The sequence below is a fragment of the Ahaetulla prasina genome, chromosome 4, assembly GCF_028640845.1.
Source record: "Ahaetulla prasina isolate Xishuangbanna chromosome 4, ASM2864084v1, whole genome shotgun sequence".
In the NCBI taxonomy this organism is placed as follows: Eukaryota; Metazoa; Chordata; class Lepidosauria; order Squamata; family Colubridae; genus Ahaetulla; species Ahaetulla prasina.
Window position 1 is genome coordinate 29,257,240 of NC_080542.1, and position 26,379 is coordinate 29,283,618.

The window sequence follows — 26,379 nt, forward strand, 5'->3', positions numbered from 1 at the left end:
ACCTCTAATATGATTGCTTGCTCCTGGTGAGAATGTGGTCCTGTGTGCTCCCAGGCTTCAATTTATTGCTGGTTATCATGACATAAAATACATCACGTAAGGGGAATGCAAGACCCTGATCTTACTTTCTCTAGAATTTTCTTCTTCTCACACAGAACAATTATGCGATGAAATGTTTGCATGTTTTGTCTCTGGAATCAGAGGAAGATTTGATCTTTTTAACTTATTTCTTTTTAAACTTTCAGTTTTTCCCAAAGCAGAGAGAAAATATTTCTATCCCAAGAGGAAATATTTGTAGCACAACCTAAAATCGCAGTGTAATTATTGCAATTAGTGTTGCCACTTTCTAAATTGGCTCTGGATTTAAAATAGAGAATAACAAAACATACATTATGAATGGTGGTATAAATGCCTATCATTCAAAATTTTGACATGGAGAAATTCTACTGCATATTAGTTTGATTGCTAATATGTGTTATTTTTCAGATATGGAAAATGAGATGTTAGGAATGATAGGACTTTATTATTAGCAAATGTTCATTACTGAACTCTGTCTTCAGATAAAGGCATCTTCACTGAAAATGAAAATTTGCTCTGAGTATAGATTATTGCTGATATTACTAGTGATGTTACTTTCCTGGATATCATGTAAAGCTGCTAAATGTGGATTCCAAAACCTTCCTCCCATTCTTCATCAATATTATCAGCCAGGAGACATTATAATTGGTGGCATTGTTTCTCAAAGCTTCATCTTGTCTATTCCAGCAGATTTCAGCCATCAGCCTCGTTCAATATCATCTGAAGAAATTTTGTAAGATTTTCTCCACAATACAGTTTTTAGCAAATCTGTACATTTGAAACGACCAGTTGTGTCCCCAGAAGAGTGATGCAGGAACTGAAGCAGGAGTTGTGATTGTTAAAGGTTCAGATCATTTTATTACTGCATATCCATTCCATGTGTTTAGAACATTTCCCAAAGAGAACACAGCATTGCCCTTAACTAAAATCAACATTGTTGATTTACTCTTAAGTGCCCAAGAAAGCAACAGAATTGTTTGAATTATAAAAATGGAACAAATACCATTTTGTTTGAGATCAAAAGGCATCATTGAAGAGCATCTTTATTTATCTTAAAGATTCCATGTAAATGCCATTTATATACTGTATACAAACTGGAAATTCAAGAAATGATTCTCTTTCCTTGGGGGAAAAACCCACTTTAGAATACATTACTTTTACAAAACCTTGGTTTTTTCCATCATTTCCCCTTATTTTTCATTTTAACTTTTTCCATTGCTTATGCCTTTTCATCTTATTCTTTTTCAAGGTGTTCAAATAAATGCCATTTCACATTATGACATTCATATTCTTTTTTGAAAAATTCTTTTAAATATTCAACTTTGTAATATAATTAAATGGAAGAAAGAAACCTCACCCAAACAATGCATTTTAAATAAAAAATATTGCTTAAAATCATACATTTTTTGCACACGTTTTAAAGAATTTTATTTTTTTATTAGAAAGAACAATAAATGTATTTACACCTGTAAGAGATCGTCATGAGGATTACCTCAGGAAATGTAACATTTTAAAAAAATAATGTAATATGTGAATCGAAAAAGTAAATGCCCTAATTTATGGAGCAAGATATATGCTTATAACTCATGGAAATCTTTTTGTAGTGTGGTGACTAAGAACTATCAGCATGTTTTGGCTTTGGAATTTGCAATAAAAAAGATCAATGAAAATCCCTTCATTTTACCCAATACCTCCCTAGGATTCCACATGTATGATATCTACTCTGATGCCAAATTGACCTACCAAGCCACAATGCAACTTATTTCCACAAAAAACAAATTTATTCCCAATTATGAGTGCGGCCTCAAGGACAAACTAAGTGCAATCATAGGGGGACTTCGTTCAGACACGTCCCACCTGATATCAAACATTTTAGGTATCTATAAGACTCCACAGGTAGGAGGCATGTACAAAATGTGGATATAAAACAAAATGGGGTGTTCCAGGTTTATGTTTATAGTTAATAGCCCAATTGCAATGCATTTTATGCAGGCAGAGATATCTTGCAATTAATGTCATATGTAGTTTTATGAAATTGTTTCAACTCAGTTCAAAGCATATCATATCATATTCATGAATAGGCAAATGAGAGATCACTACCATCCTAAAATAATTTCTCAGCTTAAAAACTGTATACAAAATTATGTACTTTTAAGTTGTGATAGAGGGACAAAAAGTAATGTTTGAGAAACATGTATGTAAAACATGAAATAATTAAGTTAAAAAGAATATATGAATGAGGAAACTGGAAATAACAGAAAATTATGTATAAGAATTATTATTTTTAGAATGCTTACAGTTAAAGATTTACACCAAAAATTTTATTTTTAAAAAATCCCAAAAATATGATTAGACAAATACTTATCTGATATGTTGCTTTGCTTTGCCATTTATTTGGAGTAATGGGCTTAATAATTCCATTTTTATTTTCATCAAGTTCTCAATAGCTATTATCACCCATTGATATCCCCACTCCACAATTAGGTTGTCATTTACTCTCAATATTATTGTTACTGTAAATAAAAATTCCCTTCAATAGCACAATTAATAAATATTCATCTTTTCTATAATTTTATAAAGCAGAATTAAACTTTTGGTCTCATCAACTGATGGCTCTTTTTTAAGTGCTACATCAATGGAATTAATGTAAAAAAGTTGTAGAAAAGCAGATTTTTTTTCCCTAAAAACATTCATTGCTATATCAAAATACAAAGAAATTACCATTGCCCTTTTAATTATATTGATATATCAGGCAATGAAGCATGGATTTACAGGTATTAGTTCCATAGTAAATCACTAGAAATATTTGTTAATAATTTTAGATTAGAACAAATCATCATCATCATCATCATCATCATGCACTGATTCACAATACTCCACATAAATGAACATTGTATTTGACATTTCTATACATCACCTCACCCCGTTTCTAAATTTGTTTGTAGCTCCTGTATGGTTCTACTCTAAAGAGGACAAGTAAAAGTGAATTACTTCCCCCTTATCGGATGGTTCCAGATGACACTATTCAGTATCTAGGAATTCTTCAGCTACTCCTCCATTTCAAATGGATTTGGATTGGATTCATTGCTGATGATAAAGATAATGGAGAAATGTTTCTGAAGCTCATGCTTCCATTATTTTCTGAGAGGGGAATCTGCTTAGCTTTCATAGAAACGTGCCCTGAGAATGTAAGTTTTGACGATTATAAGGAAGATATAATAAGGAAAGGTTCTGAAATGTATGAAAAAGTCATGAGCAGTACAGCCAATGCTTTGGTCTTCTATGGAGAAGCTGATTCCATCATATTTTTGAGATGGGTGCTATACTTTCCAGAAATAGAAGTCAATTTATGCAAACCCAAGGGTAAAGTCTGGATTTTTACTGCCCAGATGGAGATAAAATCACTTGTTTATCAGTGGGTTTGGGATATTCAGGTCCTCCATGGTGCTTTGTCTTTTGCAATACATTCTAAAGACCTGCAGCAATTTAAAATGTTTATTCGGGGAAGGAAACCTTCCAGTTCAACTAGAGATGGTTTAATCACAGATTTCTGGGAACAGGCCTTTCGCTGTGTTTTCCCCAATACTTTTTCAGGTCAAATTGAGGGTGATATCTGCACTGGAGAGGAGAGACTGGAAAATCTTTTGGGGCCCTTTTTTGAAATAAGCATGACTGGTCACAGCTACAGCATCTATAACGCTGCCTATGCGGTGGCCCATGCCTTGGATGCACTATTGGTATCAAACTCCAGGTCTAGAACAATGTTGAAAGAAGAGAAAACAATAAAACTGAATTATCAACCATGGCAGGTAAGTCCTGTGAGAGCTGCTACTGCATAATCTACCACTGTAAGCATCTGCCAATAGTAAACTTCCATGTCCTGAAAACAATAAAAGTGTTTATAATAAATACATGCAAAGATCAGCAGTTTAGCAACACAGCCAACAATACCTAACACCTGCCTCATTAGACCTCACATTATTTGTAATAGGGAGGAGGGGACAAAAAGGGAGGAGGGGACAATTTCATAAGTGTGCTAGTCTGTCATCATGAAACAGATTGAAAATTTAAGGTTTCTAACATGATTGAAATTAATTGGTATAAGGCAAAGCATTACTATGCCAAGGAAATGGCATGTTAGGATGGAACCATGTGATAAGGGGGAAGTAATTGAGGATAATGTTATATCCTCAAAAGTCAGATGTTTAACTTCCCAGAGAAAGATTGACCCAGATAGATGAAGACACTACAGATCATTACAGATTATTTCCAGTTTTTGAAATTAAAAACAGATTATTTTGGATTAGATTAAATTCATCCCAAGAAACAGATCTGTAATCTGAGGAACTACTAGTTCCATCCTTTCCACTGACTTCAATGGCTAATGAAACACATTATCAACATGATACCTTTACTCTGTCTAGAACAGTTTAGCCTTTCTGAGTTATGTACTAGTTATGTCTAATCTGGATTATTGCAGTTACTTTCTAGATGCTAGCTTCTATTTGGAAGGTGAAAATTCAGAAGGCTAAATTGCTGACCGCTCAGTTTTACCCTGCATTTATTTCCATGAATGCTAAAAGTTCTGCATAGAAAGCCAATCTGTTACAAGTTCAAAGCCTTTATTGTCATTGTACATCATGTATACAACAAAATTGGTTACCAAGCCAGATTCAGGAATTTCTATAAATATAGAAAGATTTGAACTTCGTAAAACCAGATTACTTGCCATTTATATCAATTCTTCATTCCACGGACATTCTATTACTTCTGGCCTGGGGAGGCCAGAAGATTCACCACTTTGCCACAGAATGGAAATAAGTTTTCTCCCCCATAGTGACAGTTGTAAAGAAATATTTCTTCTCTCTTGCGTGCAACACTGATATCTGTTAAGCATTCTTTCAAACTGTGTTTTATATGCAGTCACCAACTCACACTAATAAACTTAAACTGCAAATTATTTCATTTGATAATGCTATAAATAGCCACTCTGGGATTTAGTATACATTTTGGAAGTGATATAGACAAAACTGAATATGGATCTTTTCCGGGGGTGAAATGCTCCCAGATCGGACCGGATTGCATGATCCGGTAGCAATCGTGGCTGCTAGTTTGGGGATCTAGTAGCAATGGCAGAGCAAAGCTTCTGCCCAGCCACCCAGGTGTCCTTACTTCCCAGTTTTAACCAAGAAGTAATGTCTTTTTTACCTTCTGCGCATGCGCAGAAGGTCTGCGCATGCATGTGACCATGTGGCATGTGTACTTCCAAACCAGTAAAGAAGATTTTCTTTTCATCCTAGCTTCACTCCTTTCTAAGGCAAGTCTCATTCAACAACAGTGCAGGAGATGAGATATTTTTTGATCAGAATGGAGTGGTAGTAGAAGGCTTTGATGTCATAAATTGGATTACATTCCCAAATCAGTCCTTTGCTAGAGTAAAGATTGGAAGAATGGATCCCCAAAAGCCTAATCTTAACCAAGCATTTACCATCAACCATGATGCTATTGTGTGGCATAGCTGGTTTAATCAGGTATGACTTAAATGCATATATAAAGCAGTACCCACGTTTTGAAATAACAAAGAAATTGAAACTTTAAAGAATAAAATCCAAATGTTTTCAGTGTGTTTTAATTTTGAAAAGCATAAAAGATTGTTCTCTAGAGCTCTGACAGTTTATTTTCACCTTGGAATGATTTTATGATGGCATCTGATATTACTCAACTTTGAAAAGAGATGCAGATGAATAATTTAATTTAATTTAATTTTTTAATTTAATTTAATTGTTTAATTTAATTGTTTACATTCTTCCTGGAAGTTTTTTGCCACAAAAAAAAAATCCTTTCGTCTATGATACTAAAAAAATCTAACCATTTTTATTACATTTATTGATATATTAGACAGAGCCTCTTTCTATTTGTAATGACAATTGTCATTCTGGATATAGCAAGCAAAAGAAGGAAGGGAAGCCATTCTGCTGTTACGATTGCATTCGGTGTTCAGAAGGGAAGATATCTACAATAAAGGGTAAGAGTTGTACACTGATTATCACAGAGGAGGATTACATTTTTAAATATATATATATATGCTAGTCTCTGGCATACGGAAAAAATGTTACAATCACATAAAATTTTAGCCACTTCCTTTTTTTCCAATTTTTATTTTTATTTATTTTATATCTTTAGAATTGTTCCACTCTGGTTATACCCATATTCTTTTTTCTTTATAGTTCGTATTTTCTCCTTTGTTTTATAATGAAAGAAAACCTGACTTTAAGTTCAAAATTTAACTTTTTTAACTTTATTAAAATCTTTAAATGTCTGCTTTAAATGTTGCATTTAAAAAATTTAATTTTAAAGCAGAAAGCAAAATCATCACCATTGCCCTCGTCATCATCATAAATATAAATAATCAGAAATCATCCAGAACATTTATTGGACATTTTATATTTACTGCTTCTATAATACATTATTTTAGCCAACAATGTTCCTGAACATTTGCTCATTTGTTCATATATTTCCCTAATAGACAGAATTTTATATTCATTTTTGAGTGATACCTCAAAATTATTTCTTCCTCATTTCTCATTTCTGAGAATATTAAACTTAGACCTTTTCTTGATTCTCCAAGTACTTTGTAATTCAAAGTGGAGTACAGGGAGCATGCTAATGGAATGCTGAAGCTAATGTAAGCAGTTCCACTAGCAGTGCCTGTGAAATTTTTGCAGAACAACTATGAATTTATCAGCAGATCTATATTTTTATATAATCTGTATGAGGTATTTAGTCTTAGCTGTTATCCCCTTTCCAGCATTCAGTTGAAGAAATCTTGAGAGAAATCACATTTTCTTCTTTTTTCCTCTAGATGCAGCTGAATGTTTTCATTGCCAAGAAAACCATTACCCAAACAAAGATCATAATTTATGCATTCCCAAGGGCATAGACTTTTTGTCTTATGAAGAGCTCCTGGGAATTGGTTTAATTCTTGGAATTCTTTCATGTTCCTTGATAACTATTCTGGTTCTAGCAATATTTCTGAAGCACCACAACACCCCTATTGTCAAAGCCAACAATCGGAATCTCACATACATTCTCCTTGTCTCACTCTTACTCTGCTTTCTTTGTGCATTACTCTTTATTGGCAAACCTACTCATGTGACCTGTCCTCTCCGACAAACTATTTTTGCCATTACATTTTCAGTGGCTGTTTCTTGTCTGTTGGCCAAAACCATGACTGTTGTTTTGGCTTTTATGGCCACCAATCCAACATCAAGGATGAAAAAATGGGTAGGGAGAAAATTAGCCATTTCCACTGTTCTTTGCTGTTCCCTTATTCAAGCAAGTATTTGTGCTACATGGCTGACAACTTCTCCTCCATTTCCTTCCACTGATACACATTCAGCACCTAATGAAATTGTCTTGCAATGTAATGAGGGTTCAGATGGAATGTTTTACTACGTTTTTGGTTACTTAGGTTTCTTGGCATGTGCAAGTTTCACTGTAGCTTTCCTTGCCAGGAAATTACCTGATTGTTTCAATGAAGCCAAGTTCATCACTTTCAGCATGTTGGTTTTCTGCAGTGTGTGGCTCTCCTTTGTTCCAACCTATCTGAGCACCAAAGGGAAATACATGGTGGCTGTGGAGATCTTTTCAATTTTAGCCTCCAGTGTTGGACTGTTGGGCTGTATCTTTTTCCCCAAATGTTATATTATTTTGCTGAAACCTAAACTAAACACACGTGGACAATTAACAAGAAGAAATCCCTAAAAATTATAAACCTTTAGTTTCAGACCTAAAACATATTTTATCATGACATAATACTTTCACCCTGCTCTTCAAATAACCTTTTGTTTAAAAATAATTTGCAGAGTCAGATTCTTTCCAATCCAAAAAGCAATTGTATTTTCTTGGTTATTTTCTTTTGAAAGCATTTTGCTTTTCATTCAAGAAGTTTCTTCAGTTCAGTTCTTCAGCTTCTTGAATGAGAAGGGAAACAATTCAAAGGAAAAAACAACAACAAGAAGAAAGTCCAGGTGACTTTTAGAAAAAGCATTTTTGGGATAACCATGACCTGGATGATTGAGAATCTCTATAGACATAATCCTTGAAACCTTGCCAATCTGTGATTTGAAAACAAGATATTATGATATTATTATTTATAAAGGATGTTCTGAAATATTTTTACATTCTAAGTTGTCTTTTAATTAAAAAATGCTTTTTGAATGATAACCACAAGATTTATGCCAACCCAATTTTATTTATTTGATTCATTTGATTTGTTAAAGTCATTCAATTCCAAGAGTGTCAGGGAGGCTAACAATAAATCAAACCTTTATTGACAGCGTATAACATGTATACAATGAGATTGGCTGAGCCTCCCTTCGTGTACCCCCCAACTCAATAAAACTCACAGTGAAAGACAGTAAAAGAAAAGAAAAATCCCTAACCCAGTGAATCCTATAATCCTACTGCACCATGTGAATTTATTGCATATCGCACCAGCCCTGAAAGTCAATTGTACTATGTTGTTATAAAGTTATTTTGCATTCAGCAGCCTGACAGCCCACAGATAAAAATATTCTTCAGCCTATTTGTGCGGCTGCCTATGTTTCTATATCCCCTTCCCAGTGGCAGGAAAATAAAGAAACACTGACCAGGGTGTGAGTCATCCCTATGTATTTTAATCTATTACATAGATTAAAATCACATAATTGATTGAACCAAAACAATACTTCCCCAGCCTGATTAAACAAACAGTCCAACTCTAGATCTCAGAACAGAACTTGGTCTTAAGCAATTTCCAGAAAACAAGGAGAATGGAAATGAGGGTTATCTCTGGGTAAAAGGAATGCTGTATTAAAAAGCAGAGGTTGAAAAAGAAAATTTCCTTTCCTCATTCTCATCAGATTACATTTAATTAAGAGTACTTGGAGGACACTGACTCTGAAAACAGTGGACTGGCAGAAATAGTGGAAACTCAAATAAACAAGTTGTATACCATGACGTCTTTATAAGTGGTGACTAGAACTTTGAATTGCACCTTCTTAAGGGCATCTGGTTCTATAATAGAGTATATGATCTACTCATGCTGAAGTTGATCTACTATGATCTACTTATGCTGAACTTCACTTGTTTATCTTGTTTATCTGCCACCTGATTTTCAAGATGTTGTTGCAACTGTAGGACTGTAGTGTCCCTAACTTGCACACTAGTTTCAAATGGATAAGTGCAAATTCCAACAAATCAAATATAAAAATGTCCTTTATCCTGCTCTGTATGTGTGTGGGATCAAATATTTTTCTCAAGCTTGAATCAAAGTCTTTCCTACACTCACTCAGACCTGAACAGTCACCTGACACTGGGTTGATGTATTGACAGAATCAACTGCATAACTTGGGGTTGAGAAGTACAATTGGGTATCATTCATATACTCATGACACAAACCCTGGACACAAACCTAAGCTTCAATGTAGATGAGGCAGGATGATGGCATTGATTCCTGATGTACCTTACAAGATATTTCACTTCATTAAGATCAGTCTGCATAAACACCATAAAGTGATTGCCCAGGTCACTTATCTGGACCTGTCCAAGTTCCATCTAAGCAATTGTAAAATGTATACTTTTCCCTGTAGCCCTGAAGAAATCAGATCTTGTGGGCTGGCCCTCCACAACAAAGAAGGGGCCAATCTAAACAAGGCCATCAGTTGTTTATCAGATGGCATAATAAACACAGAGAAATAGTGTGATGTTTTAGCACTCTTATTACTGTGATGTATCCGTGAATGCGGACTTTAACGTGTGTTTCGTGAGATTCACTCCTTTCCTCATCCAACAATACTCCAAGAGTCTCTTCTGCCACTTCATCTCCTGGAGCTCATTGGAAAAGCAAGACCTGATGCACAGAGAAAGGCTGCACAGAGTAACAATGCAATGTATACTCAAATAAATCTATCCTCAAAATTTATACTCAACTAATATGTATGATACCGTGGGATTAAAAACCCTATTTTTCATTATATTCTCATGGATAATTGACACCATTTAATGCCATGACCCTAGTATCAGTAAACATTTCTAGAAATTTTTTTTAAATAATCATATCTTCATTTAATAATTGCTAGCATGCTAATAGGACACAGCTTAAAGAATATTAGTAACTTAAACGAAACACATGGTTTCTTAATGTTTTCTCTGTGTGAGTAGTTCTCTGTGGTTTAACTCAGGTTTCAAGAGAATTATGTAGCATTTTGGGAAAAATATGCAACTGAGTAACCCAGCACTAGAGGCTAAGATAGAAAAAATCTCCACAGCTACCACATATTTTCCTTTTGTGCTCAAATAGGCTGGAATGAAAGCTAACCACACACTGCAAAAGACCAACATGCTGAAAGTGATTAGTTTGGCTTCATTGAAAGTGCTGGGAAGTTTTCTGGCCAAAAAAGCCACTATAAAACTGGCCACTGCCAGGAAACCCATATAGCCCAGGATGGAATAAAACATGCACACTGAGCCTTCATTGCATTCTAGTATAATTTCTTCAGTGACCGAAATCATATCAGCTTCTGGGAAGGGGGGAGCCTTTGCCAGCCACAATATACCAATGGCTGCTTGGACAAGAGAGCAGGAAAGTACAATGGAGGTTGCCAATTGTTTCCCTACCCATTTTTTCATCCTGGATCCTGGCTTGGTGGCGAGGAAAGCTAAAACCACAATGATGGTTTTTGCCAAGACACATGATACAGCCACTGAGAAGATGAGCCCAAAAGTGATTTGTCGAAAGAGGCATATTATAGCCCCAGGTCTAAAAAGGAACTGCAATGCACAAAGGAAGCAGAGCTGGAGAGAAATTAATAGAGTGTAGGTGAGGTCTCGGTTGTTTGCTTTGACGATGGGGGTGTGGTGATGTTTCAAAAAAGTTCCAAAAATCACAGCTGTGAATAAAAAAAAGGAGATGGCCACAATAGTTAGAGCAAGGCCCAAAGGTTCTTCATAAGTCAAGGAAGTTACTGTCTTAGGAATACATGAAGTTTTGTCTTTGCTTACATATTGATCTTCTGGGCACCCTGAACAGTATTCAGCATCTAAAAAAATGGAAAGTCTCATTCTCTTATTGTTTTTTCACAGATATTTCAATCCCCAGTATTACAACATTATCATGATTATTGTGTTTATAATGATATTATAGTTTTAAATCCAGTTTATTACTGCTCATTCTGAAGAAGACTTAGCTATGTGATCACTAAAGCTGACCCTTCCTTGATTGCATACAATCAATGAATGCATTATTTACGGCATCATATTAAAAATTCTAATACTTTGATAATGAAAAAAATGTCAAGCAATCTAAACCTTTCTTTCTTTTTATTTCATCCAGGCTTTAGAATATTTAAATAAAAATATCAGATCTCTAAATCACTAGAAAGTTGCACTCATGGCCAAAACAACATGAAGAAAAGTGTAATTTACAGGTCTTTACTGAACATGTACATATTATAAAGAAAAGAATACAAAATGCACTGTTTTATTACTAATTATTCTAAATTAATTTTTAAAATAATATACTGAAAATAAGATTTCTCTAGTTCAGCTAACTTGGAATTTCATCTGTGAAATCTGAACAAATGTATCTTAGATTATAAATTGTAATAGTTGCATTATACATAATTGATATTGCTATATTGCTACAACAAAATTCTCCGATGAAATATATTAAATGTTTTAGATCAGTGGTAGTCAACCTGGTCCCTACCACCCACTAGTGGGCGTTCCAGCTTTCATGGTGGGAGGTAGGGGTTTTGTCCGATACTGAAGCACTTTCCTTTTTTTAAATTTAACTGACTTTAAAAAAAAAAAAATCATAGCATTATTTAAAAACATTTTCATTAGGTTTTCATAAATTTCCCCGTAACAATTTAAATTTCTGAAAATATACTATTTGTATCGCTCGTGCATAAGTTTAGTTCACGTTATGTAAGTGAAACTAAATGGCGCTATAGTGTGACTGCAAACAAAAGAGCCTCATCCCAGAATAGCCTGCGCATCTCCCCCCCACAACATTACCCAGCTGTAGTGGACAAGCAGAGCTGGTAGCTGGTGCCCCCCCCAAACCCAATCCACGATGCACGAGAGGCATGCACAGATGACGATACACAGCGCATTACTGTGGAACCGGTGGGCGGTTAGAAAATTTTACTACTAACAGATACAAAAGTGGGCAGTAGGTATAAAAAGGTTGACTACCCCTGTTTTAGATAAAGATGAGTTGAATTAAAATATTAAGTTTGAATAATTCTTGTACTCTTTTTCTGCCATCAACTTAGTGTATGTGCATGGTTATTACCACTGTACAGAAGTAAAGTAATGCTTTTTGAGTGATAGCTCTTACCAGTCTTGCCTGACAGTTTCCCTTCAGGACATATGATACAGTCATAACAGCAAGGTGGTTTCTCCTCTTGCTTTTGCTTGAAATAACCAGGATCGCAGCTATCAGAACAAACAGATGCGGGTATAGTCTAATTCATAAATGAAAAAAGTTTTACCTTTCAGGGAAAATATTTGAATGCATTCAGAGCACAAGTTTGGATTTTTAGAAACTGTTAAGTCTACAGAAATTTCTGAATTGCCGATCTGGATATAAATTGGCACATGATATGGACATACTTATGACATTTACATTGAGTTCATATTGAGTTTCCATACAACATGTATTTCCTTAGCATCTTAGGACTGCACATTAGGACTTTAGGACTATTTTGTTTATATGAACTTCAATGTTCATATAAAGTATCCCTTAAATATGCTTTATGAATTGAAATGGTTGTCTTGCTTGATATTGCTCTCTTTGGAAGACCATCTACAAATTCTTCACTCTAAATGGAGTCAACTAACCATGTCTGTCCATACTTGTAGGTGAATTATTAGCTTTCTGACAGATAGGAAGTGACAGATGAAGCTAGGGAAAAATATGTCTAATACATCTAAAACTCAGGCAATTAACACAAAAACTCCTCTGGGCTCTGTGCTCTCTCCATTGATCTTCTTTCTATATACCAATGACTGCAACTGTAGCTAAAATACTGAAGTTTGAAGATGATGCAACAGACATTGGTCTCATTCAAGATCATGATGCGTCTGCAGATAGACGGGAGGTTGAACAACTGGCCCTATAGTACAGCCAGAACAATTTGAGCTGAACATGCCTAAAACTATAGACAGCATAGTGGATTTTAGCAGAAGCCCTTTTATTCTACCACCTGTTATTTGACAGCACAGTTTCAGTAATAGAACCCTTCAAGTTTCAGAGTTCTATAATCTTTGAGGATTTGACACCTAACATTAGAACCATCATTAAGAAAACACAACAAAGAATGTTCTTCCTGCATCAACTCAGGAAGTTCAGACTGCCCCGTGAGATGTTGATACAGTTTTACAGAGGAATTATTCAGTCTGTCATTTGTATTTCTATAACTGTCTGGTTTGGTACAGCAACTATATAGGATAGGTACAGATTCCAATGGATTGTTAGGATGGCAAAAAGAACAATTGCAACCAGCCAGCCTTCCATAAAAGATCTATATATTGCATGGGTCAGAAGGAGGACTGAGAAAATATTTACAGACCTGAAAATGTTTTAACTCTTCCCCAAAAGACACTGCTATAGGACATTGCATGCCAAAACAACTAGGCACACTTCCCTAGTGCTATCGCTCTGCTGAACATCTAATTCTCACAGTACTGTCTAATGGCTATGTACATTTATCCATGTATTTACATTTACTCTATCAAACCCTGTACCTGTTAATAGTGGTGTTCCCCAATGCAGTGTTTTAGATCCAACACTCTTCATACTTTACATAAATGACCTTTGTGATCGTATTAAAAGCAACTGTGTTCTCTTTGCTGATGATATTAAACTATTCAACACTACAAACAATGCAACTACCCTTCAAAAAGGCCCTGACTATGTGTCAGATTGGTCTAACAAGTGGCAACTTCCAATCTCAACCAACAAATGCTCTGTCTTGCACAGTGGCAAAAAAAATCAAAACATAAAATACAAATTAGATGGACATGAACTTATAGATGACCCTCACTCTGTCAAGGATCTTGGAGTACTCACTTCTAAAGATCTAAGTGCCAGAGCCTACTGCAACAACATTGCCAAAAAGGCACTAAGAGCATTAACCTAATCTTGCGTAGCTTCTTCTCTGGTAATATTGTACTACTAACTAGAGCATACAAAACATTTACTAGACCAATTCTTGAATACAGCTCATCTGTCTATAACCCACACTGCATATCGAAATACAATCAAGAGAGTCCAGAGATATCTCACAAGAAGAGTCCTCCACTCCTCTGCTTGTGATAAAATATGCCACCAGACTCCAAATTTTGGGTTTAGACAACTTAAAACTATGTCACTGGGAAGAGTTTGATACTGTGGCTCCTGAGGACATGGAGAGGATACTGAGGAGGCTGAATGCGACCACATGTTTATTGGACCCATGTCCCTCCTGGTTGGTACTGGCCACACAGGAGGTTACACGAGGCTGGCTTCAGGGAATTGTCAATGCTTCTTTAACGGAGGGTGTCTTCCCCACTGCCTTGAAAGAGGCAGTGGTGAGGCCCCTCCTCAAGAAGCCCTCCCTGGATCCAGCTGTTTTAGCGAATTATCATCCTGTCTCCAACCTTCATTTTGTGGTGAAGGTTGTCGAGAGTGTGGTGGCGCATCAGCTCCCCCAGTATCTGGATGAAACTGTCTATCTTGACCCATCCCAGTCCGGTTTCTGGCCTGGGTACAGCACGGAGATGGCATTGGTCACGTTGGTAGATGATCTCTGGAGGGCTCGGGACAGGGGCTTTTCCTCTGCCCTAGTCCTATTAAATCTCTCAGTGGCTTTCGATACCATTGACCATGGTATCTTGCTGCGACGGCTGGAGAGTTTAGGAGTGGGGGGCACCATTTATCGGTGGTTCTCTTCCTATCTTTCTGACCGGTCGCAGACAGTGTTGGCAGGAAGGCAGAGATCGGCCATGAGGCGCCTCATATGCGGGGTGCCACAGGGGTCGGTTCTGTCGCCGTTTCTGTTCAACATCTATATGAAGCCACTGGGTGAGATCATCCGTGGTTTCGGGGTGCAATGTCATCTGTATGCTGATGATACTCAGCTGTACATTTCCACCCCGACCCACCCCAACGATGCCGTTGAAGTGATGTCCCGGTGTCTGGAGGCTGTGCAGGTCTGGATGGGGAAGAACAGGCTTTGACTCAACCCTTCCAAGACTGAGTGGCTTTGGATGCTGGCATCCCGGTACAGTCAGCTGATACCATCGCTGACTGTTGGGGGCAAGTCATTGGCTCCTTTGGAGAGGGTTCGCAACTTAGGTGTCCTCCTGGATGTATGGCTGTCTTTAGAAGATCATATAACGGCTATCACCAGGGGAGCTTTTCATCAGGTTTGCCTGATACACCAGTTGTATCCCTTCCTAGACCGGGATTCCCTATGCACGGTCACTCATGCCCTCATCACTTCCCACCTGAACTACTGTAATGCTCTCTACATGGGGCTCCCCTTGAAGAGCACCCGGAGGCTCCAACTGGTCCAGAATGCAGCTGCGCGGGTAATAGAGGAAGTGACTTGAAGCTCCCATGTAACACTTCTCCTGTGCAAGCTGCACTGGCTTCCATTGGTCTTCTGGGTGCAATTCAAGGTGTTGGTTACCATCTTTAAAGCACTCCATGGCATAGGACTGGGTTATTTACGGGACCGCCTGCTGCCACCAATAGCTCCCAGCGACCTGTACACTCCCATAGAGAGGGCCTCCTCAGGGTACTGTCAATCAAACAATGTCGATTGGCGACGCCCAGGGGGAGGGCCTTTTCTGTGCGGGCTCCTGCCCTCTGGAATGAGCTGCCTCCAGTGATACATTAACTCCCCGACCTCCAGACCTTTCGATGTGACCTGAAGACCTTCTTGTTTTATCGTGCAGGGCAGGCCTAACTTATTTTAAATGTGGGTTTTATTATGGTTTTATCACTGTTTTATTTGTTTCGGCCTTAATTTGAATTTGGATTTTTAATATGTTTTTTAATTTTTGTAATTCTGTTTTATTTGGCTGTAAACTGCCCTGAGTCCTTCGGAAGAAGGGCGGTATATAAATTAAATAAATAAATAAATAAATAAAATAAATAACAATACACGAGCAAATAATAGAAAGAAACTCAAGGTAAACCACTTCAAACTCGATTGCAGAAAATATGACTTCAGCAACAGAATGGTCAATACCTGGAATGCACTACCTGACTCTGTAGTTTCTTCCCCAAACCCACAAAACTTTAAGCTTAAACTATCTACTGTTGACCTCACCCCATTCCTAAGAGATCTGTAAGAGGTGTGCATAAATGCAACCTGCTTGCCTATCATCCCTGTCTTAATATTCCTTTTTTACTTACTCTTTTCAGGTATCCAAATTATGTTTATACTTTTACCTGTTATCTTGTTATCTTTACCTGTTATTATTTATGACAAATAAATTAATAAAATAAAATGTTATATGGCTGTAATGTTATTATTATCCTTATCTTCTTTACTACTCCCTCTTATTGTCACCATTATAATGATTATTATTACTCCATTGCTTTACATGTAGATTGAGAGTTTCTGCACCAGATCCTATAAATTCAAGTAGATCATTGTTGGAAGCAATTGATAAATATGGAAAGGTATCAGGATTTAAAATAAATCAGAATAAAACAAAAGTGACAATCAAAAATATGTCTATACAACAGAAACAAAAACTAGAGGAAATAACAGGATTTGAGGTGGTAAAAAAGGTTAAATACTTAGGGGTTTATATTAGCTCATCGAACAAGAAACTTTATAAGGATAATTATGACTTGTTATGGCAAAAAGTTCAGAATGATATGAGTGTCTGGAAAAAATTGCAGTTGTCGCTATTGGGGAGGATTGTGGCTATTAAAATGAATTTGTTACCTAGATTTTTGTTTCTGTTCCAGATGATACCAATAATTAAGAAAGATAAAAATTTGGAGGATTGGCAGATTGGGATTAATAAATTTATATGGCAGGGTAAAAAGGCGAGGGTTAAATGAAAATAATACAAGACTCACGGGAAAGAGGTGGCTTAAAAATGCCTAATTTTAAACTATATTATGAAGCAGTAGCCCTTTCAGTAATAAGTGACTGGTTTAATTTAACGGAGGAAAGAATTTTGAACATAGAAGGTTATGACTTGTTATATGGATGGCATGCGTATTTATTTTATGAAAAAAAAGTGGATAGGGCTTTTAAGAATCATGTGTTGAGAAGTGCTCTTTTGCGGGTCTGGAAAAAATATTCTTATAAATTAGATTACAAGATTCCTATATGGGCGAGCCCCAGACATGCAATAGAGAATATAAATATAGAACAGAAACAGGAAATGATTACTTATAAAGAACTTTTGTATGCTGAAGGAGGTAGATTGCAATTAAAATCATTACAGGTATTAAATGAAGAAGGGAGGAATTATACTTGGTTTCAATATGGGCAAATAAGTGCTAGATGGAAAGAAGATCAAAAAATTGGTATAATGCAAAGGGAGGAAAATTTAATAAAGCAAATTAGAAATCAGACCCAGGAGCATATAAAGAGATTGTATAATGTGTTGCTTGAAATAGATTTGGAAAAGGATTTGGTAAAGGACTGTATGATAAAATGGGCACAGAATATTCAGGAACCAATAATGTTGGAAACATGGGAGAAAATCTGGGTTAGAAATGTTAAGTTTACACAAGCACAGAATTTAAGGGAAAATTTTTATAAGATGTTTTATAGATGGCACTTAGATCCCAAAAAATTATCATGTATGTATCCTGATATCCAAGCGAAATGTTGGAGGTGTGGTTGTGATGACGCTACATATTTTCATATTTGGTGGACTTGCAAGAAAATTAAGGCCTTTTGGATAAGAATTTGGTGGATTATTCAAAATGTACTGAAGAAGAAGATAAAGTTCCTGCCACAATTTTTCCTTTTGGGAATTATAACGGATTGTACAGGGATTGAGACTAAATTGATTCTAAATTTAATAACGGCAGCAAGACTGTTGATTAGACAATACTGGAAGAAAGAAGAGGTACCTACAATAGAAGAATGGATATTGAAAGTCATTAATTTGGCTGAGATGGCTAAAATCTCAGCTTTTTTAAAAGACAATACGCAGGAAAGATATTTAATTGAATGGAAAAAATCGATTGATTATCTACAAAACAGATATCAGATTAAGAAATATCAGATTGCCTTTGAATAATTAGGAAGTATTATTTTATGTAATGGGGAGGGGGTTGGGAGATGAAAAGATTTGGATGAGGTTAATTGGATTAGAAGGGAAAATTTTACTCTATGTTTGGTTTATGTATAACAATACCTTGTGATTGACCTGGGAAGCCGGGGGGGGGGAGGGGGGAAGGGGGTTTTCTGGTAGGGAGGGGGGGAAAAAAGGGGGGGAAATGTTTTTGTTTTTTAAAACATTTTCAATTAAAAAAAGAGAGAGAGAGTTTCTGCACCAGAGACAAATTCCTTGTGTGTTCTAACTATACTTGGCCAACTAAAGTATTCTATTCTATTCTATTCTATTCTATTCTATTCTTAATCTTCTCTCATGGAATGGATACTCTGGAAAAAAAATCTTTAAAAATCCTCTTTCAATAGGATAGATGCTGATAGATAGATAGATAGATAGATAGATAGATAGATAGATAGATAGATAGATAGATAGATAGATAGATAGATGATAGATTATAAATATAGGTCTTGATGGATTTGTTCATGCAAATATTAATATACTTCCTAAGGTATTGGCCTAGAAACCAGCAGACCATAAATTCTAGTCCTGCCTTAGGCACAAAAGCCAGCTGGGTGGCTTTGGACCATTCACTCACTGTCAGACATGCCATATTACAGGCACCCCACCCCAACCACACACACACATTGCGTGTGTGTGTGTGTGAGAGAGAGAGAGAGAGAGATTTTCAAATATTTAGCACAGTTCAGGTCAATCTTGAATGCAATTTAAACTGAGTTGATAACAATTGGTAGGCAAACAAACCATCTGACAGGCCTTATTTTATACAAAAACACATACTTTTAAAGAATAATGCATTCTTTTAAAGCTTGTCTGTAGTCTTTGTCAGCCATCTTTATATATTTATAGTTGTGCACATTTTATGACAAAGGAAAATCATAGAAGAAAAAAATTTGAGACTACCGGGTTAGTACTACTATGCCAAGTGATGGCATTATCATTAATCATAAGCATCTTCTCTCGAGGAGCCCAAGGATCAAGTTTCCCAACTTTCCTTCGATGAAGGGATTGGTTTGGGAATGTTATCCAGTTTATAATGTCAAATCCAACTAACAATTTTCCATTCATATCAAAAGAAATTACATCTCCAGCACTGTTATTAAATGAGACTCTTTTCAGATAATAGTGGAGCTGGACATGAAAGAAAAAACAAATAAGTATATATAATAGGACGAGTTATGGAAAACATGAAATTATTTCATTCTGAGTATAGTGAACCCCAAATACCTCCAACAGCCTTCATCATTGCCTTGAATTATTAATTACAATTATAATTCAGCTACTAAGCTATTGAATGTCCATTCAATTGACTATGAGACCTTCTGTGAGTTTCTGGACACCACAAAAGAGATGTTGGAGGAACTGCTTTATGTTATGTGAATTTTTCTTATGTGAATAGAATAACCCTTTTAATTTCTGTATGTACATCTTCAAATCAGTGTTAACTCTTGGCAACTGCCAGGATCTGTAGAGTTTTCTTGGCTAGGTCTCAGAAGAGGTTTGTCATTGCCTGCTTCCTAAGGCTGAAAGAAAGAATGACTGGAGTAGATCACCCAATTGGTTTTGTACCTAAAGCAAGACTGGAATTCACTATCTCCCAGTTTCCAGACTGCTTCCTTAATCACTATATCTAGCTGGTTCTCAAGTCCATTAATATATTTAGGCTTTCTGCCTAAAGCAGGATTGGAACTCACTGCCTTCCAGTATCTAGCCTAATGCCATAACCTGATTCTTCATCAAACTGATTCTCAATCCCATTGCCTTCATTTTATTTAAAGATCTATGCAAGAGCCAGTCAGTATTTCACTAGTATTTTGTGATGGAAACAAAAATAGATTCTTAATCATGTCTGTTTGAACTCCCAAAGAAAAGGTGGGCTATCAAATACATGAACGGATGAATGAATGAATGAAGACTTATTTGTAAAAACAAAAAGCAATTATTCCTTTTTGTTAAGAAATCTTTTAATTCATATTCTTGTACTTTGTGTATTTTTGTTTTATTGCTTTACTGTTATGTTTACATTTCATATCATTTTTTCCATTTTACTGTTGCAAGCCACCCTGAATAGTCTCACAATGAGATGGGAAGAAAATAAATTTAACAAATAAATAAATAAAAGAAAGATCGAATAATAGATAAATGAGAGAGAGGGGGGGAGGGAGGGAGGGGGAGAGGGAGAGGGAGAGGGAGAGGTGAGAGGGAGAGATGCATTATTTAACTGTTTAATGTTTAGATATTCCAATTCTCCAACCCAATGGAGAGAAAAAAGATAGATGGAAAAATGAATTAATAAAATTTTGGTAAAATATATATTCATGCCACATATAATTAAACATTTAAATTAACTGATCTAAACATAATACTTTTAATTGTTTTATAAACTACTTTACCTGCCATGGTTGCTGATTTTGAAGGTGCAATTTCCTTCCCTTGTTTAGCATTCTATATTTTTGTAGACTTGACTGCATGTCATGTAGAGCATATCCAACAGCAGAGACTGAATTGTATATACTGTAACTATGTCCAGTCATGCTCATTTCAAAAAGAGTTGCTGGAAGGCTGTCCAATCTCTCTTCCCCAGTGCAAGTACTATCTTCAATCACAGATGAAGAGGGATAATCACAACCAAATGCTTGTTCCCACACTTCTCTCACAAAGAAATCTTCTTTTATGAATAAATGATTCCTATTTTTTAGGAAAGTTTGAAATCCTGGAACTTCATTGGAGAAAGCAGCAAAGGAAAGAGCACCATGGAGGCCTTCCATATCCCATCCCTTTTGAAACGTGAAGGAAGCAAGATCCAGTTCAGAGACCAGAATCCACACTTTAGCTTTAGGCTTTGTAAATACTTCTTCCATATAAGGTAAATATAGCAACACCCTCAAAAGTAAAACATTTTGTTCATAGACTATCACTGTATTGGCTTTGCTGTTCATGATAATCTCATACAATTCCAATAATTGTTTCATTCCATCAATAATAGAGCTGATGAAAAAAGGCTTAAGTTTTTCTAAGAATTCAACACAAATACCAGATTTAGAAAATATGGAAAGTATGTTTTGCTGAAATCCTTCTAACTCGTCTTCTTTAACCAGAACCCCGATCCAGGTCCATCTGAAATGCAACAATAGCTGACGAATCCCTTCATACTGATGTTCCTGATTTGGGACCATTTCATAAAGAGAAATGATCTGGATTTTCTTCTCCATTTTTGGAAGGGAGCTATACCCAAACTAGAAATATAGCAATTCAAGGGGAGGTTAAAAATGGGAAACACAAAAAGGGAGAAATGTAATTCAAACATTGTGAAATTCAAAAAATGAGACTGCTACATCTATAAACTTATCTAAGACGAATTTTATGAAAAGGAATTGGTGTTTTTAATCTATTAAAGAGTTTGGGACATTCCAGGGAAGTGTAAGTTGGATTTTGAAGAATCCATAATGGAAATATGACTTTGAACTTTGGAGTTGGGGAATTCTTGAAAATAGCATGAACAGCCAAAGAAAGAAAGAAAGGAAGGAAGGAAGGAAGGAAGGAAGGAAGGAAGGAAGGAAGGAAGGAAAGAAAAGGAAAGAAAAGAAAAGGAAAGAAAAGGAAAGAAAAGGAAAGAAAAGGAAAGAAAAGAAATCAGACTGTGATCAACAAATAGCTAAGAGGTGAATTTTAAAAAGATTTTAAAAACCTGGAGAGAGAGAGAGAGATGATAAATAGATAGATAGATAGATAGATAGATAGATAGATAGATAGATAGATAGATAGATAGATAGATAGATAGATAGATAGATAGATATTTGTGCCTCATTTTACAGGCCCTTGTGCATAATAATTGTGATTATTATAAGTTGTTCTTAAATAATTGCATGAAAAAAATGTTCTCATCAATATAAAAAATGCAATAAATATATGATTATATAGAAGTGAAAACACCACCCAGAATGATGATTGATAACAGCATCAAGTGTAGCTTTGGAATGGTGCAGAAATGATCCACAGAAGAGGGTAACAGAAAACAATAGTGTTTGTGAACCTTCTAATGAGCACTATTGGAGTTAGAGTATAAATTATAATCAAAATTATAATTGAGAAACAATGAAGATTTCTGCCCAGAATGGCTAACTTAGAGAACATCAGCATGAATCCTTGAGAGGGAAAGAGCAATCCCCCCACCTTTTTTTCCTTTTTTTCCTTTGTCTTTTTTTGCCATTTTCAATAACAACAAAAAACAACCTCTGGTCTTCTTCTCTTTAGATTGCTTAAGTGACCTCACCCCATTCCTAAGAGGTCTGTGAGGGGCGTGCATAAGAGCACCAACTGTCCTAATGTTCCCTTTGATTGTATCCAATTCCGTATAGTTATTACATACTTATGCTTATATATACTGTTGTGACAAATAAAAAATAAATAAATAAATAAAGTCACAGGAGGCTGCTTAGGTCATTTGAAGATTCAGCCTATGTTACGAGTTCTAGGCTTAGGAGGAAAGGCTTAAAAGGGGCCCTGTTTGATTCACAAAAGCTGATGATCAAATGTTATTATCTCAACTATAAAGTTTAAAACTTTCACTTAAAGTACTTCAGTCTATAAGAAACTTCATTTATCTACTGAGATATTATTCCAAAGAAAATATCAATAGAAACGTCTGTACTTTTTTTTTTTAATAAAATGAAAAATGTTGAAGAACATAAGTGACCCTGAAGTTTCATAACTCATGAAAATATCCTACCTGTGGAACTTTGTACATTGCCAAAATATGTGACATATCAAGAGAGATTTCAGGATACAGAGCCCCAATGACAGAAATGAGGTTGTTCTTGATACCACACTTATAATTGGGGATTAATCTGTTTACAGGGGAAAAAAGTTCCATGGTGGTATGATAGGTCCATTTACCACTATATTTGTCATGGATTTTGAAGCCCAAGGTGATATTGGGTAAAACCTGGAGGTTTTCATTAATGTCTTTCACAGCAAATATAAATGCCAATACATGCTGGTAATGCTTAGTGAGTACCCTGTAAGAATTATATAGTGTATTATAAAGAGACATTTGAAAAAGACATTGCAAAGATGATGTGGTTCATAAATAAATTCTTTTGTTTTAAGTCAGCCATTGATTCATAATTTAATGAATTGGGTCATTAAATCAGCATTTTTTTAACAATTATCTAAAGTGAATTTGTGTTCTATTGTTTTCTAGTGCACATACATATGGTATGTTCATAGAAAAATGAATAGTTTAAAAATGCACTTCTATATTTAAAATAATTACATCGGATTTCCCATCCCCACCTCTATACCCAATCTGCAACTCTTTCTCTTAAGTTAACAAAATATTTTTATTCCTTCTCTCTTAGTAATAGTAGTCTAGCATTGAAGCAGGAAGAACAATAAATAAATAAATAAAGTCACAGGAGGCTGCTTAGGTCATTTGAAGATTCAGCCTATGTTACGAGTTCTAGGCTTAGGAGGAAAGGCTTAAAAGGGGCCCTGTTTGATTCACAAAAGCTGATGATCAAATGTTATTATCTCAACTATAAAGTTTAAAACTTTCACTTAAAGTACTTCAGTCTATAAGAAACTTCATTTATCTACTGAGATATTATTCCAAAGAAAATATCAATAGAAACGTCTGTACTTTTTTTTTTTAATAAAATGAAAAATGTTGAAGAACATAAGTGACCCTGAAGTTTCATAACTCATGAAAATATCCTACCTGTGGAACTTTGTACATTGCCAAAATATGTGACATATCAAGAGAGATTTCAGGATACAGAGCCCCAATGACAGAAATGAGGTTGTTCTTGATACCACACTTATAATTGGGGATTAATCTGTTTACAGGGGAAAAAAGTTCCATGGTGGTATGATAGGTCCATTTACCACTATATTTGTCATGGATTTTGAAGCCCAAGGTGATATTGGGTAAAACCTGGAGGTTTTCATTAATGTCTTTCACAGCAAATATAAATGCCAATACATGCTGGTAATGCTTAGTGAGTACCCTGTAAGAATTATATAGTGTATTATAAAGAGACATTTGAAAAAGACATTGCAAAGAAGATGTGGTTCATAAATAAATTCTTTTGTTTTAAGTCAGCCATTGATTCATAATTTAATGAATTGGGTCATTAAATCAGCATTTTTTTTAACAATTATCTAAAGTGAATTTGTGTTCTATTGTTTTCTAGTGCACATACATATGGTATGTTCATAGAAAAATGAATAGTTTAAAAATGCACTTCTATATTTAAAATAATTACATCGGATTTCCCATCCCCACCTCTATACCCAATCTGCAACTCTTTCTCTTAAGTTAACAAAATATTTTTATTCCTTCTCTCTTAGTAATAGTAGTCTAGCATTGAAGCAGGGAAGAACAATGACAATAACAATATCAGTAGTATCTACAATAGCAACTCAAATGTTCTCCTACTTTATTGTATAAATCCATTCTCTATCTTTAGGATGTGATTTAATACAAACAATCTTGTCAATTAGAATATTATCAATAAACATATTTGGACTTAGCGCTGTGCAATCATTGAAATATTTCTCATATCTATTTATTTATTAGACTTGCATGCCACCCATCCAACCTAGAAGTGGTATTTTTAGAAATGAATAGTTGCATTACTGAATCTAATTTATCAGTTGCTCAAAAATAACTTTAATAAGCATACATTTATGGAAAAAAATGCTTTATTACTTACAGAGGTTCCTCAGCAGATGTAAGAATGGGGTTTTCTTTGAAATCAGGCTTATCTGTAGCCATAACAAAAAGTGAAGTAATGGCACCAATGATGACATTTTCAGTTTGGAAGTATCTGTGATGAGCAATAGGAAGATCACTAAAAGTACATTGTATTTTCTCTGTGTGGCATGCCACGTAAGGAATCAAAAAAAGAATCAATATCATTCTCGAATTATATTAAATGCTGAAATAGTTGGCCTTATTCAATTCTGAAAGATCCCTGACATAACCATTTCACATTCAATGCCAACACTGTTTATAAAGCATCCTGGATCATTACCTATCCTTTGTTTCTAACTGAAAATATCAATTTACTGGCGATATTTATATTATCTACCAGTTCCCAATTCGAAGTAAAACCAATCAGTATTTCTTCAGAATGGCTGTGCCATGAAGCATGAAGATAATTACAGGGAAAGAAAAACAATTCTGTATTTAGCTGTCTGTCTTGTATCATGAGGAAGGTACTTTGCCTATAACTAGTTTAATATCAAGAGACATGCCAATTTGAAATCCACTAGTGGTAAAAATATAATAGAGGTAATTTTTATGAAAGAAAAGGAAAATTTTTTAAAATGTATACTTTGTGGAGGGTGATAGAGACAATAAATCTGTGAGTCACTTTGATGTGATGGTTAAGGCATCAGACTAGAGATTATGAGTTCTAGTACTGCCTTAAGCATAAAGCCAATTGGTAATCTTGAGTCCATCATTCTCTCATCATTTTCTCCTTCTAGGGAGAAGGTAAAGGCAAATCTCTTCTTAAATTTTGCCAACAAAACTTCAGAGACTAGTCCAGTCAGTATCCAGGAATCAAGAGTAACTTGAACCCAAAGTGTTAACCTGAAACTTTCTAAGGTTGTACAGATGTTGAGATTTTGGGGCAGTGAAATTGCCTTGCTTGAAGTCTCCCATCAGCTTGAAAATGCCTTTCTCACCATTCCAGCACAGAGAGTGTTTACAAGCCAATAGGAGGTTTCAAGCAAGGAGATTTCTCTGCCCTGAAGTCTCCCCAACTTGCAAATGTTCTTCGCGCTGAGACTGCAACTGTACGAAAGGCATTTGCAAGCTGGTGGGAAACTTGAAGCAAGGGATTTCACTGCCACAAAGTCTTCTTGGCTTGCAAACATTTTTTATGCCATCCCAATCTTCCTTCACACTCAGGAAGAGATGAAGGG

General features: G+C 35.5%; 2 protein-coding genes across 2 annotated transcripts; one reads left to right on the top strand and one right to left on the bottom strand.

The window, feature by feature from the left end:
* Positions 1-626: 626 nt before the first annotated feature.
* LOC131198112 (vomeronasal type-2 receptor 26-like) lies at positions 627-7,842 on the top strand. The gene is made up of 6 exons (XM_058182621.1): positions 627-811; positions 1,683-1,974; positions 3,024-3,887; positions 5,379-5,609; positions 5,977-6,103; positions 6,941-7,842. The coding sequence occupies exons 1-6, from the start codon at positions 627-629 to the stop codon at positions 7,840-7,842; spliced, it is 2,601 nt and encodes an 866-aa protein (XP_058038604.1).
* Positions 7,843-10,257: 2,415 nt separating this feature from the next.
* On the bottom strand, positions 10,258-25,366 carry LOC131198113 (vomeronasal type-2 receptor 26-like). The gene is made up of 7 exons (XM_058182622.1): positions 25,161-25,366; positions 24,222-24,452; positions 23,174-23,462; positions 20,838-21,680; positions 19,348-19,575; positions 12,464-12,590; positions 10,258-11,159 (listed from the first exon to the last, which is right to left on the bottom strand). The coding sequence occupies exons 1-7, from the start codon at positions 25,364-25,366 to the stop codon at positions 10,258-10,260; spliced, it is 2,826 nt and encodes a 941-aa protein (XP_058038605.1).
* Between the last annotated feature and the right edge of the window lie 1,013 nt (positions 25,367-26,379).